The sequence below is a fragment of the Coffea arabica genome, chromosome 8c (assembly GCF_036785885.1).
Source record: "Coffea arabica cultivar ET-39 chromosome 8c, Coffea Arabica ET-39 HiFi, whole genome shotgun sequence".
NCBI classification, from domain to species: Eukaryota; Viridiplantae; Streptophyta; class Magnoliopsida; order Gentianales; family Rubiaceae; genus Coffea; species Coffea arabica.
In genome coordinates, this window is record NC_092325.1 from 3,830,429 (window position 1) to 3,847,470 (window position 17,042).

The 17,042-nt window shown below is 36.7% G+C and overlaps 2 protein-coding genes and 2 non-coding genes across 7 annotated transcripts; 1 reads left to right on the top strand and 3 right to left on the bottom strand.

The window, feature by feature from the left end:
* The first annotated feature begins 760 nt into the window (after nt 1-760).
* LOC113706921 (uncharacterized) lies at nt 761-6,370 on the top strand. 4 transcript variants are annotated; one of them, XM_027228988.2, is made up of 5 exons: nt 761-1,147; nt 1,438-1,496; nt 2,308-2,909; nt 4,257-4,371; nt 6,024-6,370. In XM_027228988.2, exons 1-5 carry the CDS (start codon nt 1,067-1,069, stop codon nt 6,064-6,066), a joined length of 900 nt encoding a protein of 299 aa, XP_027084789.1. In that variant the 5' UTR covers nt 761-1,066; the 3' UTR covers nt 6,067-6,370. The 4 variants fall into 4 exon arrangements, with proteins under 4 accessions (XP_027084789.1, XP_027084788.1, XP_027084790.1 ...); XM_027228987.2 differs by lacking the exon at nt 6,024-6,370 and adding an exon at nt 5,433-5,896; XM_027228989.2 differs by lacking the exon at nt 6,024-6,370 and adding an exon at nt 5,487-5,896.
* A 287-nt stretch (nt 6,371-6,657) lies between these two features.
* On the bottom strand, nt 6,658-12,175 carry LOC113706920 (uncharacterized protein At1g32220, chloroplastic-like). The gene is made up of 7 exons (XM_027228986.2): nt 11,839-12,175; nt 10,114-10,216; nt 9,930-10,018; nt 9,699-9,754; nt 8,723-8,869; nt 7,310-7,435; nt 6,658-7,161 (listed from the first exon to the last, which is right to left on the bottom strand). The coding sequence occupies exons 1-7, from the start codon at nt 11,976-11,978 to the stop codon at nt 6,881-6,883; spliced, it is 942 nt and encodes a 313-aa protein (XP_027084787.1). The 5' UTR covers nt 11,979-12,175; the 3' UTR covers nt 6,658-6,880.
* A 4,528-nt stretch (nt 12,176-16,703) lies between these two features.
* On the bottom strand, nt 16,704-16,777 carry TRNAI-AAU (transfer RNA isoleucine (anticodon AAU)). Its single transcript has one exon. It is a non-coding gene; the product is annotated as a tRNA-Ile (tRNA).
* Nucleotides 16,778-16,893: 116 nt separating this feature from the next.
* TRNAI-AAU (transfer RNA isoleucine (anticodon AAU)) lies at nt 16,894-16,967 on the bottom strand. Its single transcript has one exon. It is a non-coding gene; the product is annotated as a tRNA-Ile (tRNA).
* Nucleotides 16,968-17,042: the final 75 nt, after the last annotated feature.

The window sequence follows — 17,042 nt, forward strand, 5'->3', positions numbered from 1 at the left end:
CTTCAACAAAGTTAATTAATTTTTTTTAAATTGTGTGAAAAAAAACCAATACTATCAAAATGAGATGAAGGAGTATAAATTGTGGTTCTTCAATCGAACTCTATCCATATTTTAAAATATGCATTTATGCCTCTGACTGACCCATCAAATATCAAAATTTGGATGACGTTTAGGAATGGCAACGAGGTGAGGGACCTCTCCCTAGCCCCCTACGCGGGGCACCTACAGGATTTATAAAAATTTTTCATATAATTTAATTGTAGTCAAATTTTAGCAAATAATTAAGTACTAAAATATCAACACATCACCAAGTCATTATCCATTGTAATTTTACAATTGAAATCCATAAAAATAATCAAACAAAAACTATTTGAATACAATCCAACATGATGAAACAAATACAACTAAGGTAATTAAGGTTTCACTTTTGAAATAAATACAATCACTAAGTTATTATTGTATTTTTTGAGAAAAAAGTATTATTGTGTTAAGTGTAATTAGGAATTTAGTATAAATGTATTAGTTAATTTAGTATAACTAATTAATAATTTCTATTAATAGACATGTATAATTATTAGTATAATTGACAATATCAATTATATTATATTACATATATTAATATACATTATATAATACTTATAACTAATGATATCATTATTATAAGTTTATAATTAATTAAATTAAATATTATATATATATATATATATATATATATATATATATATATACACTCCCCTGCCTCCCACCCCGTTCCTCCCCCTCCACCCCAACCCCCACTCCATTAGTCCGCAAGTACCCGCCTCAATTGCCATCCCTAATGAAGTTGGATGGAAGGACCAAATTAGAACAATTGTTTCAATTTGGATAAAATCAGAACGTTTCTAATTTAGAGGGCCAAAATTTGATTTTTACATACTTTAGAGGGTCGGATTGGCATAAACGTTCCACCAAAAAACCCCTATTTCTCGGGTTGGAACTGGAAACAGAGAGATTCTGCAACTGTAATAAACTGGCTTGATAACTCTCTATTTGAAAAAAAAAAAAAAAAAAAAAAAAGGTAATCAAGATGAGGAAAAATAAGCAAGATGAACTGTGGGACGATTCTGCCCTGATTAACGCCTTCAATGATGCCATCTCCAAGTACAAGGTATGTCAACTCCTCTTCCTCCTTTAAACCTTTCTGGGTTTTGTTCTTTCTGCACCAATATTCTTTTTTTTGTCTTTTGGAACTCAGTTTTTTTTGTTGTCTTTTTGGATAACTATACCAATAGTAAAAGAAAAGAAAGGAGTCAAGGAGCTTTAACTTTTGTTTTCGATAGTGTACTGAAATACTTCATTTTCATTAGGTGGTTCCGTGGTTGTTTTTGAGACAGATATGTTGATTTATCATAATCATATATTCATGCTCATGTTTCTTTCAATCTTGATGATTTCCAGAAAATGCATATTCAAGGAAGCCAAGTCAGCTCAGCTGATGGTCAAGAACATGCTGGAAGGTGTGTTCATAACTAACTGGAAAGCAATCCCTTTTCTTACTCTTATTTGTCTCATTTTTCGTTTATTTTGTCTAGGGGTTAGGGAAACTTGGTGGCCTGTGTAGAACGCAGTACTAGAATTAGGAGGAATGTCTGATTATCCAGCTCATTACTAGTTGATATTTCGTTGAGAATTTTATAACTTGACAGCTAGACAGTTCAAATATTGTCGAGTTGTTTCTTTCTTGCGAGTCTTCGGTTGATGGTTGAATATTGGGACAGCATGTGTTTGATTTTTGTGATCTAAAGATGTATTGAAATCCTTGTTGTGACGCAGAAGAAAAATTAAAAAACAGAAGTCTGTAAATGTTGGTTCAGTAAATTGCATTTTGGAGCAGTTATAGCGCTTCAAAGTAGTATAATCAACTCTCAGCGTGTGGGTGGTGTTGTGTGTGTGTTCGGGATGGGGGAGGGTTTCTTCTGTCTGGTCAAAGATTCATAAAGGGGAGAAAATAGTTGGAGTTTTAACAATTAACGTGAATGAGAATTGGACGGCTTCTTCACACTTTGTATCATGAACCAAGACTGGACCAAAATGAATTTCATTTAGGAAGAGTTATTTGCATATACTCGTAATGTGTGATAGGGAAATAAAAACTGTAGTGACAGGAGTTTGGCAACTATAATTGTTGAGCCAATCTTTTTTTGGGTGTCTGTATGGTGCTTGATTGTTGATATTTTTCATGTTTTGTGGAAGAACTCCAATGTATTTGTAATTGTTGGGCTGATAATCTTCATCATAAGTCTGATTTCTTCTTCTTTGTTGATGAAGAGTTGATGAGATAAGTGATGACAACAAGGTTCCATCAAACAGCGCTGCTGAAACAGAAGAAAATGGTAATGTGCCAACTGTCAAAGAATCATCTTTTTTGGAATCAGAAGCTCCTGAAGACCATGTAGTTTCATCTACTGGGCAAGGCATCCATCAAGAGCCTGTGGGTTATCTAAACTTGCAGACTACTGAACACTACAATCAGTTGGTAAACAAATATTATGAGCTTGAGGATCAGAGGCAAAAGATTCTGCAGCAACTTAACCAGTTTGGTTATTGGAATTATGATTCTGGTTTAACTGCTTCCGTGTCTCAAGAGCCTGAAACCTCTACTTCCCAAGCTTATCCAACAGTTCCAAGTTCTTTCTGTCCTTATGGGTGTCAAAGTTGGGTAGCTCCATGCACTTCAGTACCTTGTTATTTCTCTGGTGGAGCTTGTGCTGGAAACTCTTGCAATGCTTCTGCAAAAGGTGCTACTACTAAAAACTTAACATCTCCAGGAGAAACTGATTCTGTTAAAACAGCAATGTTTGCTGCAGAACAAGCACTGTCTTCCTTGAAGGAACAAGCTTGCGCTAATTGTGATGCTTCTGTAAATGAAGGTAAAGATGGCTTTCTTGCTTATAACCTCAAACAATGTATATACCACCCTCTTTGGGCACAAACCTGCATCACCATGACATAAATGTTAGAGAAATATAACTCAAATGTTCTTGTAGTTAACATGGCATGTATCAGGAATGTCCTCAATTGTCAAATCTGCTGTGTTTAGTAATCTAATGAGCATTGTTGCTCTGCTCCTGATGGGTCCACTGGGTTGTGACAAGGGGGAAACGAAGGACTGATGGTTCTAAAAAGTACTACTGAATATACCAGTACATCATCTCTATTTAATTGGTGGTAACTTGATACTTACATATTGTAGAAATACAAATACTCCACAAAGCCTAAAGATAAAATCAACAAAAAGGAGGCAATGGGATTCTTCAAAATTTTTGCAGGCTGTGGATCTTCGTCTTGCTTCTGTATCAGATATTTGCTGATTAGGCTGATTTTGGAGCGTCTAGTTGAACTACTGTATTACAGCATTTAGATTTGATTAATAGCTTTTAGCTATCATGTCATGGTATGTTCGATGATGAATCAAATTTCTGCATATGACTTAATAAACACAGAAGTGATTGTTGTAGTTGCCTTATTGAACAACTGATTGCTATTTACTCTCGCAATAGTCAAACCCTTACTGATGCATATTGCCAAATCATAATAAACATTGCATTTGGTTTAGCTTTTCTTGTAATAAGTTATTACACAAATTGACATTATCAAGTAGTTTTACGATGACTGGCAGACTTTTTGGACATTAGCAAACCGCAATGTCAGAACTAAATATTGTTCGTCTATTCAGCACACTAGATTTTTCATAATTCTTTTCCTTTTCTACTCTTTGGAGATTACGATGTGAAAAGTTTTTGGGCTTTTATCTTTAATTGTTAGGCAGTTTTGAGCTTGAATTATTGCTTTATAATTAGTGCTATAAAGTAACCTTTTCCGACATTTGTATTCACTGATAAATTTACTGGGAGAAAAGATTTTACAGTGACCAATGTACTGATCCTTAATCTGTAGAACAGAACGTTTGTTTCTTCTAAGAGAATTTTTACCGGACTTCAAAGTATAACAACATAACACTACATCTCTTATTGGTGCAAAATTCTTCATCTTGTGATAGTTGTCTAAGATTTAATTATCCTATGTATTTGACTACTGTGTTTTAATATTTGCAAGTTTGACATATACGTAGGTTGCTATGCCTGCACCTTGCGGATTTATGTTATTCAATTATTTAGTATGTTGGTGCCATAATATGGTGAAACAATCATATTTTGGATCTACATCTGAGGACTTTACTCATTACTGCCTCCTCTACTTTTGTAATTGAATTGCAGGGAAAGAGAAACAGTCACAGAAAAATTTGTGTCATTTGGAGAAAAGTACCAGTTCGGAAACAGATCTTACTGTTGTTTTGAATGCTTGGTATTCTGCTGGTTTCTACACTGGCAAGTAAGTATGGGAGAGTCTCCTGTTTCGATACCGTAAATTATGCTGCATTCAGAGAGAAATAATTCTAAACCTGATATTGGCACTTAAAATCAATTGTGGCAAATTATATTCTTGTTTTGGTTTGAAGTAAGCTCTTGTGGTGGTCTAGTTCACTTGGAAGTAGCACTCAGCGAAAAAAAATAACATACAAAGGTAACTTCATGTTGGGGTAACCTCGACAAAATCCCATAGGAAATAGTGCTCATTACCGGAATAGCACAAAAATGGAACTTGATAACTCTGTGCTAAGTGATTACAATATCTGCCCAAGAGGCTTATCAGCAGGCGATAAAATCTGTTAAAACATTTTTTAGATGTATGTCTGGAACTTACGACTTGGTTCCCAAGGTATGTACATGACTAGCTTATCTGCTTTGTCTCATGTTGGGTCTGGCTCTTTGAGGGTAACACTTGAGACTACAATCTGAAATCTGCATCTAAACTCCTTTGGGTTTCTTCCATGAAATTGTAGTTTTTATTTTTTTTAATCAAATTTCAAAAATTATTGCACCTTTATTTTGCCTTCCAAAACAATGGAAGTCGACTTAAAGGAAATAACCACGTTGTTCACTGTTTTGCCTCTCATTCCTGCTTTGTGCTTTTTAATTTGACTTCTCCTCCTCCTCTCTCTCTCTCTCTTCCCTTCCTCCCAGCATCTATGTCTTGGACATCAACCATTTTCCTTCAGCATCTATCTCCTCCAACAACAACCAGTTTAAGATGCACAGACATAGTCTAAAGCCTCCCTGACACCATTTTATGATTAAAGATCCAAACACGAACAACACATGCAAATAACATGAAGTAAAATATTTTAACCGCTTAAAAAGCTGAACTCCAACACAAATGACATCCAGTTGCCCAGATGATGAAGTAAAATATTTTAACCTTTCTAACCTGAAGTTGTGGTCAACCAACTGCAAGATTAAATAATTACATTCATTGTATGCCTTAAATCATCAGCAATTTAAATGCAACCCACATAGTTGAGTATCTTCATTATATATTTGAACTTTTTCTAGAAACCTCCATCCAAATCAGTGGGATTATGGGAGTGTTCTTTCATTCTCTTCAAGTGCAGAGGGGCTTGAGGGTGAACAAACGTGAGTTGCTGCCGCGGTAGCAATGGTAGTTGCTGTCACAGAAGAAATGTTAGTTGCTGCCGCATTTTGAAGGGAGGAGTTGGGGGGTCTCTCTGAGCGGTGTTGGTGGTTTTGCCGGGGATTGCCATTGAAGTATTAAAAGGAGCATGATGAGGGAGAGATCATATAGTGAGGATTATTGGTGGTTTCACTCTTAAAAGTCAAAGTTCTGATTATCGACTTCAAAGTTGTTATGGTTGAAGTTGATTTTCAAGATATCGACTTCTATAATTTTGGAAATTGCAAAAGCCCAATATTTCTTTAAATTGATTAAGAAATATCTATGTAAATACTCCCATTACGTGTTGATACTAATCATCCCTTCCCTCTGAGGGTTTATCTTCCACGGTTGAGTTCTGTATTGCTAGCCCATTTTTTTTTTTCCAAATATTATCTGTTGTAATGTTGTTATTTCAGTTCATGATAAATTTGATGTCTTCGATCTAATAACACTTCCACATTGTGATCCAGGTATCTTACCGAGCAGTCTTCTGCTAGGCACGGACATGACTAAGCCTCGCATGTTTCAGCAAAGAAAATTTGATTCTTCAAGAACTTGTATCCGTCATGTGTGCAATGAAGATCTTGCTCTATTAACATCTAATGGCAAACGAGAAGTGGGATTATGGTACCCATGCCATGACCAGGCAGCAATGCAAGCTCGTCTCAAAACTCTGGACTCCTTTGTTAGACAGCTATGTGTGTAGTTTCTTCTCTGTACCAGGGGATATTTGAGGAAGTATCAACGGATCCTTGTAAAGTCGCAATATTGGCCATTGGCATCTTATAAGAGAGCTAATATTCGGTAGGTAGAAAAATTGTCTTCTACAATTGCGAATCTGGAAGCGAAGATAATGAACCAAGCAACTTTCCGTCGGCAGTAATTTGATGCCACAAGCCAAAATCTAACGTTGCCAGCCAAGCTTGACGAGCTGGATCTCACGTACAAAATCTTTCTCTTTCAGTTAATGCTGATCTGAGACTTTATTCTGACAGGCATTTAAATGGCTGAACCTACTGCCAGCACCAATGTCATGCCTTGGAATTCTCTCTTAGAAGTTAAAAAGTTCGACTTAAAAATGAGAGAACTCAGGCCAGAAGCGCAGAAATTGTAACTGTTGGTGCTATATTTGATTCAGCTGAATGTCTGATCCAGCAGTGATTAGAAAAGAAAATGTCGCGATTCTTTTGCTAACATATGATTCTCTCTAAGCGTAGAAGACAAAAGTAACAAACGTTGTTTGCTTAAAGAAACAGTAACATATTACTTGAATTGAAGCAATTCAAGGGTTGTCGGAAGTATGGTGAATCATGTATCAGGATGTTTTTCAGCTTCTAATTGCAGCCGCTGCTTCCTTTATTTGCTCAATAGTGAATACTCCAAAAAAGCCGTCATCTCCGATAGCATTTATCACTGCATAGGCGACATCGTCTACACTGACTGGTGGAGCCAAGAGCAAATCAGAGCCAGGCAGAGAGCTCAAAGGTTTAATAAAGTTTTCCGTAGCACTCAGAAATCTGTCAAGTGGTTCCCCTATAACATCTAGAGGTATCTCAAAGCCATCAACCTTCCTCTTTCCATAGATGAAAGCAGGTCTCAACACAACACCTGTTGCACTCAAATCTAAGATAATGAATACCATTTCTTGGAACACATTCTGCTGGCTATATTATTTTTGTCAAGTTGTTGATGCTTGGACTAATGTGACGGAGAAGTATCTGAGTTTCGAAAACGAAGAAGGGGTGGATAGAAGTACCTGAGTTTGGATACTTTGAGAGAACCTCAGACTCTGCTTTCCTCTTTCCAGTGAAGTATCCCGAATTAAGTAGGAAGGATGGCAGATTATAATCATGCACCGATATTAAGATGAACTTAGAGATCCCTGCAATTGACAGAGGAAAGGAAGAATCGTTGTTGCAAATGGGAGAAAACCGTCCAAATCATGTTCCATTATAAATTAGCTGAAGACAGACACTTGCATGTAACACATATATATTTTTTCTAGAACATACGAATGACAAACATCGAGAGGGCTCGTTGGCATAGGTGATATCAATTTTTTTGAGGTTTCACCCCATTAGGTTTTCAGTCAAAATAGATAATGTCTTCATACAGCGCATTGTTTGATTTTTCCTTCATATTTGCGGTTTTTTGGTTTCCTCAACATGTGCTTCGTATGTCTTATGGTTGTAACACCAATTGACATACACAATAAACAGGCATTTGGCAACAATCTGTGGAGCATCATGCAAGCAAGCATGAAAGAGAAAATCTTATACTTTAGCTTTCCAAGACTCATTACAATCCCGGCTGTGTATGTGAATACATTTAGTTTCTTAGGATGAAAAAGATGATGCTAGGCCAAATAATCCTCATCGTAACTGTAAACATCCTCACTCGTATTCACTAAGGTCCAGCCAAAATTGATGCTTGCAATCATAAATATACAACCTTCTCTTAACAAATCAATGCTGTATGATTTACATAGTGCAGATACCGTCTTAAATTGACTAAGTATGACATGTACAAAAGCTCCAGTTCTTAGAAAGAAGTAAATTCTTCCATCTGTAGGCTCTAAGGGATGCCACCTGACACATAACGTGAACTTATTTTTATCACTTTATGGGCCATGCATGTGCAAGGTTTGTGACATCTCACTGAGTTGAACCTAACCTGACCAAACTTTATTTTGTGTTACATACAATTTTTCTGGAAAGATGTTAGTGACTACTTTCTGAAGTTTTTATCTTTGTTTATCATCAACATACTCAAACATTAGTAATAAATCAGCATGTGCTGACATAACACAAGCAATACTAGCATTGCTGGCAGATGATACAAATGCAAAGGTTTGGGATCAATCTTGGTTTTTTGATGTGACGTTGTTGACAATGCATTGCATATTTGCCAGTATGATACCTAAAGCCTCTTGCAGTTGATAACTAGTTTTCGACTAATCTGGGCAGCAGTAAGTAGTTTAAAACTGAAGTATTTATGACAAATAACTGCAATAAAATTAGCATTGATAGAGTTTTGATTATTAATATCAACAGAAAGAATGACAAACATAATACTTAGCTAAATTTGAAAGAGAGAGCGTTAAATGAGAAATTCAATCCATTTACATTACGATTGCAAACTCATAAGCAAAACGATTCACAAGTCTTACCAAAATCTTTAGCAGCATTAACTGCCACGACATTAGCCTCGCCATTAATTCTTAGCATTTGTTCCTCACTGCCAAAGCCACCAAGAGTTGAAACAACTGTAGTGGCCCCAACAAGCACTTCATCCCAGTTAACGTAAAAAACATCCCCTGCAGGAAGAAGAATGACTAAAACAATCTGCCCATGTGGGTGAAAGTACAGGTCATAGAGCTGATATAAGGCCTCCAGAGAAAAATTAAAACCCAAAATCCCAAGAGAGATCTGCATTTAAAGTTAACAGTGGAAAAGTTTCAAGTTCATGTCATAAAGCATCCGTGCTTTAGCTGAATAACTAGTTTCGCCTATTTTTCCTTGCCCATTGACTGTAGCACGGAATGAAGCCCAGAGTCATAAAAAGTTGCATTGCATTGACAAAGTAGGTTGTCATGTTCCATAACATCATGAAAATTTGTACTTTAGTCTAAATTCCCAAGGCAGTGGGACCAGAAACACAATGGGCATTCCTATATGTGCAGACATCCTTTTTCTACAGATTTACACAGTCAAGGGGTTCTTGGCTCCATACCACATATTCTGCAGAGGATGCCTATTCTTGGTTTCCATTTCCTATGAACAAAGATAATCCAAGAAATACATGCAGCAAGCATACATACACAATCTGTAAGGAGTATAAGCTTGAGTTATTACATCATCTGGAGCAAATCATCCGATAAAAGTAGCAGTCAATTTACAGGAGTCCGATGGTACTACAAAATTCCCAGTTTTGAGTTCTTTCCAATACCATGAGAAGGTATATTAGGGGAGCACAGAACCAAAGGCTATACTAGCCAAGGTAAAGGTAAGGCTAAATGCTACGAACTGCATAAAATGGCCAGTAAATTTGGAACCCTTTTGAGCATGATACTTCCAGTCAAGTTACAAAAACATAAGCCACAAAATGGAAAGCCTCGATGAGGTATGACAGAGTTATGAACCTGCCTGACTTCCATGTGACCTGATCTACCCATGACCCTGTGTAAGAAGGGCGTCCTGACCTGCAAAATGTTGTTTTTTCTTTTTCAAAATCCAGTACATGATAGTCCATGGTATCCAAGAGAAGAACAAATTGATTAAGAAAACCCAAAAGTCATGCAATTTAATGCAGAAATTGAGTAAATGAACGAGTAAAAGAAATTGAATCAAATTGCCAAATTTTGGATAAACTTACACCTGCTAAGACTTATGACCTCTATACCCTTGGATACAGCAGCTTTGCATATTGCAGAACCAACAAAACCGCTACCTCCTAATACTACAATCTGGTATAATAGAATGCACAATTGATAAACTTGATAAAAGGAAACAGAGTTGTAAGAAACTTCATCTGAGACAAAGAAGAAGTTGTTAGTCATACTCGCTCAGTCTTGACATCAGCCACAACATCAATAGTGCCAGGATTGACGTTCTCTTTTATGCCAGCACCTGCATACCTACATCTAATTCCAGCCCTATGTGAGCTTGGAAAAAGAAGAACAGCTAGATGTCAGCATCAGCTCAAGCCTCAAATAACTAACAAAACACCAAGAACAGGAATACAAAATACAAAAGAGATAAATCCCCAGTTGGCATACTGTTTGATGAAATGTAAAACTTCCGCCCTCTCGCCCAGCCACAGAAATATATATGTGCTGATATCAGATAACATCATGTAAATTCGCTTATTGTACACTCAAATAACATATAAGCATAAGCAGAGGTCTTCTTTTAACTTAAAAGGCTTTCAAGGTGCATGCCTTTCCAATGAAGGTCATAAACTTGTGTTCTAAGAGTTTTCATTGAGTTGAGCATTTCCCAGTCTGTAGATATGCAGTAATGCCATATATGCTGACAAAACCTGTCAAATTTGTGTTATTTACTCAAATTTTACCTCTTCTATCAAAAATCAAGAAACTAGTGTCGGTTTCAATGGTTTTTTAAAATTTTATTTAGTTTAAAATGTATATTTCTCCTGCCCTCCACCAAAATTCATCTAACTCTAACTCTGCTCCTTCAAGCTACAGATGATGCTCCTGTCCGTCACAGCACTAACAGTGTTTAACGTGTAAGCACCGCTGACAATGACTTTGCTAGTCTTTGAATCCCCTCTTTCCCTTTAACCCCATGCTTCCCAACTATACTCACCTTCTTAGTTCTCTTAGTGTTGATGAAGGACTGGGAAAATTCACTGAATGGACAAAGGTGTTGAAGGATGGAGCCACAAAAACCCCAGACTTCCTCTATAGCCATGTAAGAATTGCTCTTCATAGAAAAACAGCCACCTAGTATACTTCAACTTTCAGAAAGGAAGGGAAGACTAAGTAAATCGAAGGAAAAAATCCAAGAAGTTGACTTCTGTATCTCTGGAAGTCCATTAAAATCAACAATATATATATTTTAACTTACAATCAGAAAGGCAATACTTGAGTAAATATCCCTGTCAAATTACATTCAGGTTGGATACTTTACATTTATAAAAGCCAACTTATTCACGATCATCGACTTTTTTCCTGTACTAAACTTTTCTCCTTACTACCCTTTTGTAACGTTGAACTTTATGCAAATCCAATACTCGATGTGCTTTCGGCACTGTATACGTAACTTCAAACTAGTTTTTTGTAAGTCTTGGTTAATGCTATAATGGTGCCCTTCATCGTGGACACATAAAGCCATATCCTTTGGGAGTTTGCTGAAGCTATACAAGTATACAACTCTATTGCAAAACAAGGGAAAAACCCAAGCTACCATCCTATCAACCAGAGTTCAGAAAACTTATGGGAGGTTTTTGTTTGTCCTTTTTATCTTTACGAAATCAAACAAAAGGCCTAGATTTATTAATGAAATTTTATTTCTGTGAGCTGATCATCTTTAAAAGTTAAAACCCCCAAACAAAAACAAAAGAAACGGCCAAATCTCTCTATTTTAAAAGGGTCTTGATAGATACACATATCCAACAAGATTTCATACCACAAGGACCCTTTTCTCTCTATTTTAACAACAAACCAATAAAAAAAAAAAAAGAACTACTATTCCAATCACAAGAGCTGATGATTAAATCAAGAGTAATACTAATTAAGTGGATTAAAAAAGAAAAAAATCTTACCCAGAGTGGCAAATGCGGGGAAAATGAGAGGTACGAGAAGTGGGAAGAAGAGCCCTGCTGCTAGCAAGACAAGAAGAGGAAGAAGATGATGGAGCTGTGGATATGGCAGCAGGAGGAGCGTATGAAAGCGACATCACCATTTCTCCCTGTCCAGAAATTCACGACTCCACTTAGTAGAGAGCAAAGTTTTGGAACCGAGCCAAAGAAAGAAAGCTCTATTAAACACTGAGAGAGGGGAAATGGGGAATGTGTGCGAAACTGCGAATGTGGGATTCCTTTGTTGCGAGTGAAATGAGTTGCCAGACAAGTGGTGCGCGTGAATTGTGAAGGCAGTGGCAAATAGACTCGCCAATTAGTTGTACATTTGTCCTGACTTGTGAAGGCATTGGTGGAGCCATGTTCTTCTGTTTCACCATTTTGTTTGAGTATAGGGGTAAAATTTTCAAGCATCAAGGCTACTATTTGGTGTCATGGAAAATCATTTGATTTACCATATATACATTATCACCGTTAGATGCATGATATATGTATAAAATATGGAGTTCAAATTTAAATTTTACATAATTATTGTTCATACAAAACTGACCATGTATAGCAATGATTAATCCAAATCATTATAGCAGTTTTTCACATATTTGCTATACCCCCATAATTATTTACCAGAAAAAAAGAAGGAAAAAAAAAAGAGGAAACGAAAAAGATAGAAGATGCACTTATCTCTAAGCTTTGACAAATTGTATATTTTTTAAATCTCAAAATTTCTCGTTCTAATTGCTATTTTTTGAAATTTTTGTAGAAAAGTATACTGTAATAGTTTGATGGACAAGAGATAAAAGGTTAATTGAAAAATGCATTCACAGAAAATGTAAATTTTTTTAAAGAAAAATTACAATCGAAACAATAGTTCGAATTTTTACATAGGGAAACTACATAGAAATTTTCACATATTCTTATTCTATAGTTAGAATTTTATATAGATAAATTATGCTACTACAACGTATTATCCTATAGGCTTTTACACGGTAGAATTATAAGTTATAGAGATTTTCTTTTAACGTCTAAGCGTCTTTGATTACCCTGAGGTTCAACTTGCAAAGAATGGAAAACGGAATGCAAATGCACATTAGAGTTAGACTAATTTCTTATAAACGTGTTACTTCCTTCATGCTCTATTTTAAAATTTATATTAAAGAAAAAAATATGAAAAAAAAGGATAGATGAAGCTACGTTATTATGGATACAAGTTACTAGTATTTTTTTTTTTAAATTAAGATTTTAGAAGTTCTTAAAAATAGATCCATGCATGTTGATCATCAACAATAGAAAAAACCAGAAGAAAATCATGGGAGATAATCTCTGACCATGCCTTGGGTCTAGATTTTTTTCTATAATGATTTGAGTATCTTCTTATAACATCCTCTTCTTCCCTTGACAACCAATTTTTCACAAAAATGGAAATTTTAGCATCTCAATCAAGAAAGTCATTGTATAAGAAGCAACCCCAGAGGATTTATGGCCAATGAATCGCTTCCAATCTGGGAAACAAAGAACATGATCCGGTCCACTCCCCTCAAATCTTGTTGGATCAAACTCCTCAGGATCAGGAAATACTTGGGATTTTTGTGAGTTGTGTTTACGTTCCAAGATACCTACCAAAATTATTGGTAGCAGTGTTGTAACTATTATAATTGATCAGGACAAAGGTGACTGCATTACTGGTTGATTCATAGTTGGCCAACAACAAACCCATTATGTTGATTCAGATCTCTATTTTACTCATAAATTGGCCATCTTCGTATGTATTGTTAGGTTCACGAGTAAAGGATTATGTCTCACGTTAGTCCGAAAAATAGAGAAAGAGTAGTTAATATACAAGTAAGTGTCCAAGACCTAATAGCTTAAACTTTTGGCTCAGAATTGGGTTTCGGACTTATATATTGGGCTCTTTGGTAAATTCTCTCTAGGTGTTTCTCCCTATCAAATTGGTATCAGAGATTCAGGTTGCGAGACTGACCTACTTATGGGCAAATGGATTTTTCTCTGAGTTGGACCGGTGAAAATTCTCTTCTTGATAGTAGATCGAAGTGCTAAGGAGTTCGATTGGTGTTGGACCAAGTGTGCCATGGATTTGGCAGGGTTTCGACTGGTGTTAGACAAAGGAGCTAAAAGTTGGCAGGGGTCCAGAATGCAGTTTGAATGTTGAAGAAAAGTGGGTTCTATTTGGGAAAAAATGTGACTTTAACTGATAAATTGGGCTTTTGTTGAGTATTAAAGTGGAATCGAAAAAGAGCCTGTAATTAAGGACCCAAAACCTAATAATTTAACCTTTTGAGTCAGAATTGGATTTTTGACTTAAATATTATGCTCTTTGATAGACTATTATCTCGAGGTGTTTCTCCCAATCATCTATAAAGAAGCATTTGTGTCAAACCGTCTGGTTGGACTTCTTTTTCTTTGTTCTCCATTAGCTCCTTCTTTCTCTCCCGCATGATCTTCACCAGCTCTTCACGCACCACTTTTGCAGCTTTGATTGCGCCCTTGAAAGCAAACCCAGGCAAAGTAATTGGCAATGATAGACGAAGTCCCTTGCTGACAATATCGAAAGGATCAGCCAACTTCTTAATTTTCTCAGCTTCTGCAATATTCATGAATATAAAACATGCCAAACTGAATGTGTACTTTTTCATCGGAGGCAGTACTTTGACTTCTTGATCTGGAGCCCATTCTTTTTCAATATGTTCGCGAGCAGTTTGATCCATGACTGTTATACTGAAATCTACGCCTTGGAGTGGATAATTTCCTTGAGCTATTCTCGAAAAATTCAGCAAATAATACCAATGCTAGTGATGTAGGGAACCATGTGAATACAAGTTTGTTGTCATTCGTGAAGATGAACTTGTTCCCTTCTGCACCACAAAACATTGCCGTTTGTTCTCCCAATAATGAGGTTTGGAATACGTCTTCTGAGTACTTTTCCATGCGATTGTTTATGAATTTCTGGGGGCCTAACAATCTAAATTCTAGGCTTTCTCCCAGCAATGGCCATCCGGATGTTCCAGGTGGAAGTTTCACCCTGTTGGAGCAACCCTTCATTAGGAAAAAAGGGAAGATACACAGCAATAGAGGAATCATGAGAACAAAAGGCAAAAGGATGAAGGCCTCCATTAATTGGAATGATCAAGCAAGTACTGATTTATGGCCAATGAATCGCTTCCAATCTGAGAAACAAAGAACATGATCAGGTAATATGGTACGTACTTTTGACGGGAGGAAATTATCATTTCATTACTCGTAGAACAGGGTTAAAAGAAAGTAAACTACTTAATCTGAGACAAGAATATACATATATACATTACCTAATGCAATTCCATTAACTTGACCAATGAAGATGCAAAATAAGTTTGCACATACATAATTTGAAATATATACTTCAATAAACAACTCATTAGATACTTGGAGATTAATTTCCATGAGGTCATTCACAGGAACAAAACTTGCACGATGTGCTATCTTTTCATTTGGGATAGCCTTTTCCAGCTTGAATCTCTTCACCACATTATACATGAAAACTTGTGTTTCCATCTTAGCATATTCCCTTCCTGGGCAAATTCTTGGCCCCCCTCCAAAGGGCACGAATGTGTATGGTGCAGTTCCGCTCCCCTCAAATCTTGTTGGGTCAAATTTCTCAGGATCGGGAAAATACTTGGGATTCTTGTGTGTTGTGTTTACATTCCAAAATATCTGCCAAAATTACTATTCAATCTAATCAATCAGGAGGATAATATATTTCATGCGAGGTGCTTTACGTGAGAAATTGATACTATTCAAGATTTCATGCATAATGTTTTATCCAGGTTTCTTAATCTACCATCCACCCTTTCGGGATAGTAAACCTGCATAAGCGAAATCCACCAATGATTCTCTAAAAGATCCTTGATTAGTTGGTGTTACACGAAAAGATTCACGGGCAACACTCCAGGAGTACTTCATCTTCTCAATATCATCCCAATTTAGCAACTCATCAGGACCTTTTGTCTTTGCAATTGCCATCATTTCTATGCTTAACAATCAATGATTTAGAATATGATTAATCTATAACGTGACCTTTGCATGATGAAAAAATAAATGATTCGCCTGAACTACTCTGATGAAATCAGGTTTCGTACCTTTGAAGACTTCTTCATAGATATGGGGAAGCTCAGCAAGGCGTTTCAAGACAAAAAGTGACTGCATTACCGGCTGATTCGTAGCTGGCCAGCAAAAGAGCTAATGTGTTGTTTTCAATCTCCATTTCACTCATGAACTGGCCATCTTCATCTGTGAAAAGAAGCATTTGCGTCAGACTGTCTCGTTTTTCTGTTGCCCCTTTGTTCTCCATTACCTCCTCCTTTCTTTCCCTAATGATTTTCATCACTTCTTTTCGCAACGCTTTCCCTGCTTTGATTGCACCATTGTAAGCAAAGCCAGGCAAATCAATTGGCAAAGATAGAAGTCTCTCGCTAACAAGATCGAAAGGATCAGCCAACTTCCTTATTTGCTCTTCATCTTGAATAGTCAGATGCCAAACTGAAGGTGAACTTTTTCAGTAGCGGGAAAACTCTTAACTTCTTGATTTGGAGCCCAGTGCTTTTCAACATGTTTGCGAGCAGCTTGATCCATGACGGGGATGCAGCTTATGTTTCCCAAAAGAAGAAATTGATAAAGGACAAAATTTTAGAACTAAACACGTATTAATCATGGAAAGATTTAAAGAGACCAAGAAGTATTCCAAATCTACTCCAAAAACACATATAGAAAAGAACAGAATGAAGATGCTTTACAAAAGTAGCGGCCCGTGACAAAATGGCAAAATCATAGCTGCAGAATGGCCCATGCAGGTCTCGAACCTGCGACCTTCGCGTTATTAGCACGACGCTCTAACCAACTGAGCTAATAGGCCGTTGTGAAAAGAAAAGCATGATAACGCTTTAGAAAAGTAGTGAGCTGGCCCGCTACATGGCAATCAAAAAAAGTAGCGGGCCGGTGACAAAATGGCAAAATCAATAGCACATGATGTGGCCCATGCAGGTCTCGAACCTGCGACCTTCGCGTTATTAGCACGACGCTCTAACCAACTGAGCTAATAGGCCGTTGTGAGTTTGACCAAAGAAAAAAAAAAAAAGGCGGTTGTGAAACTTTTCGGAAATTTAACTACTGATCATAAA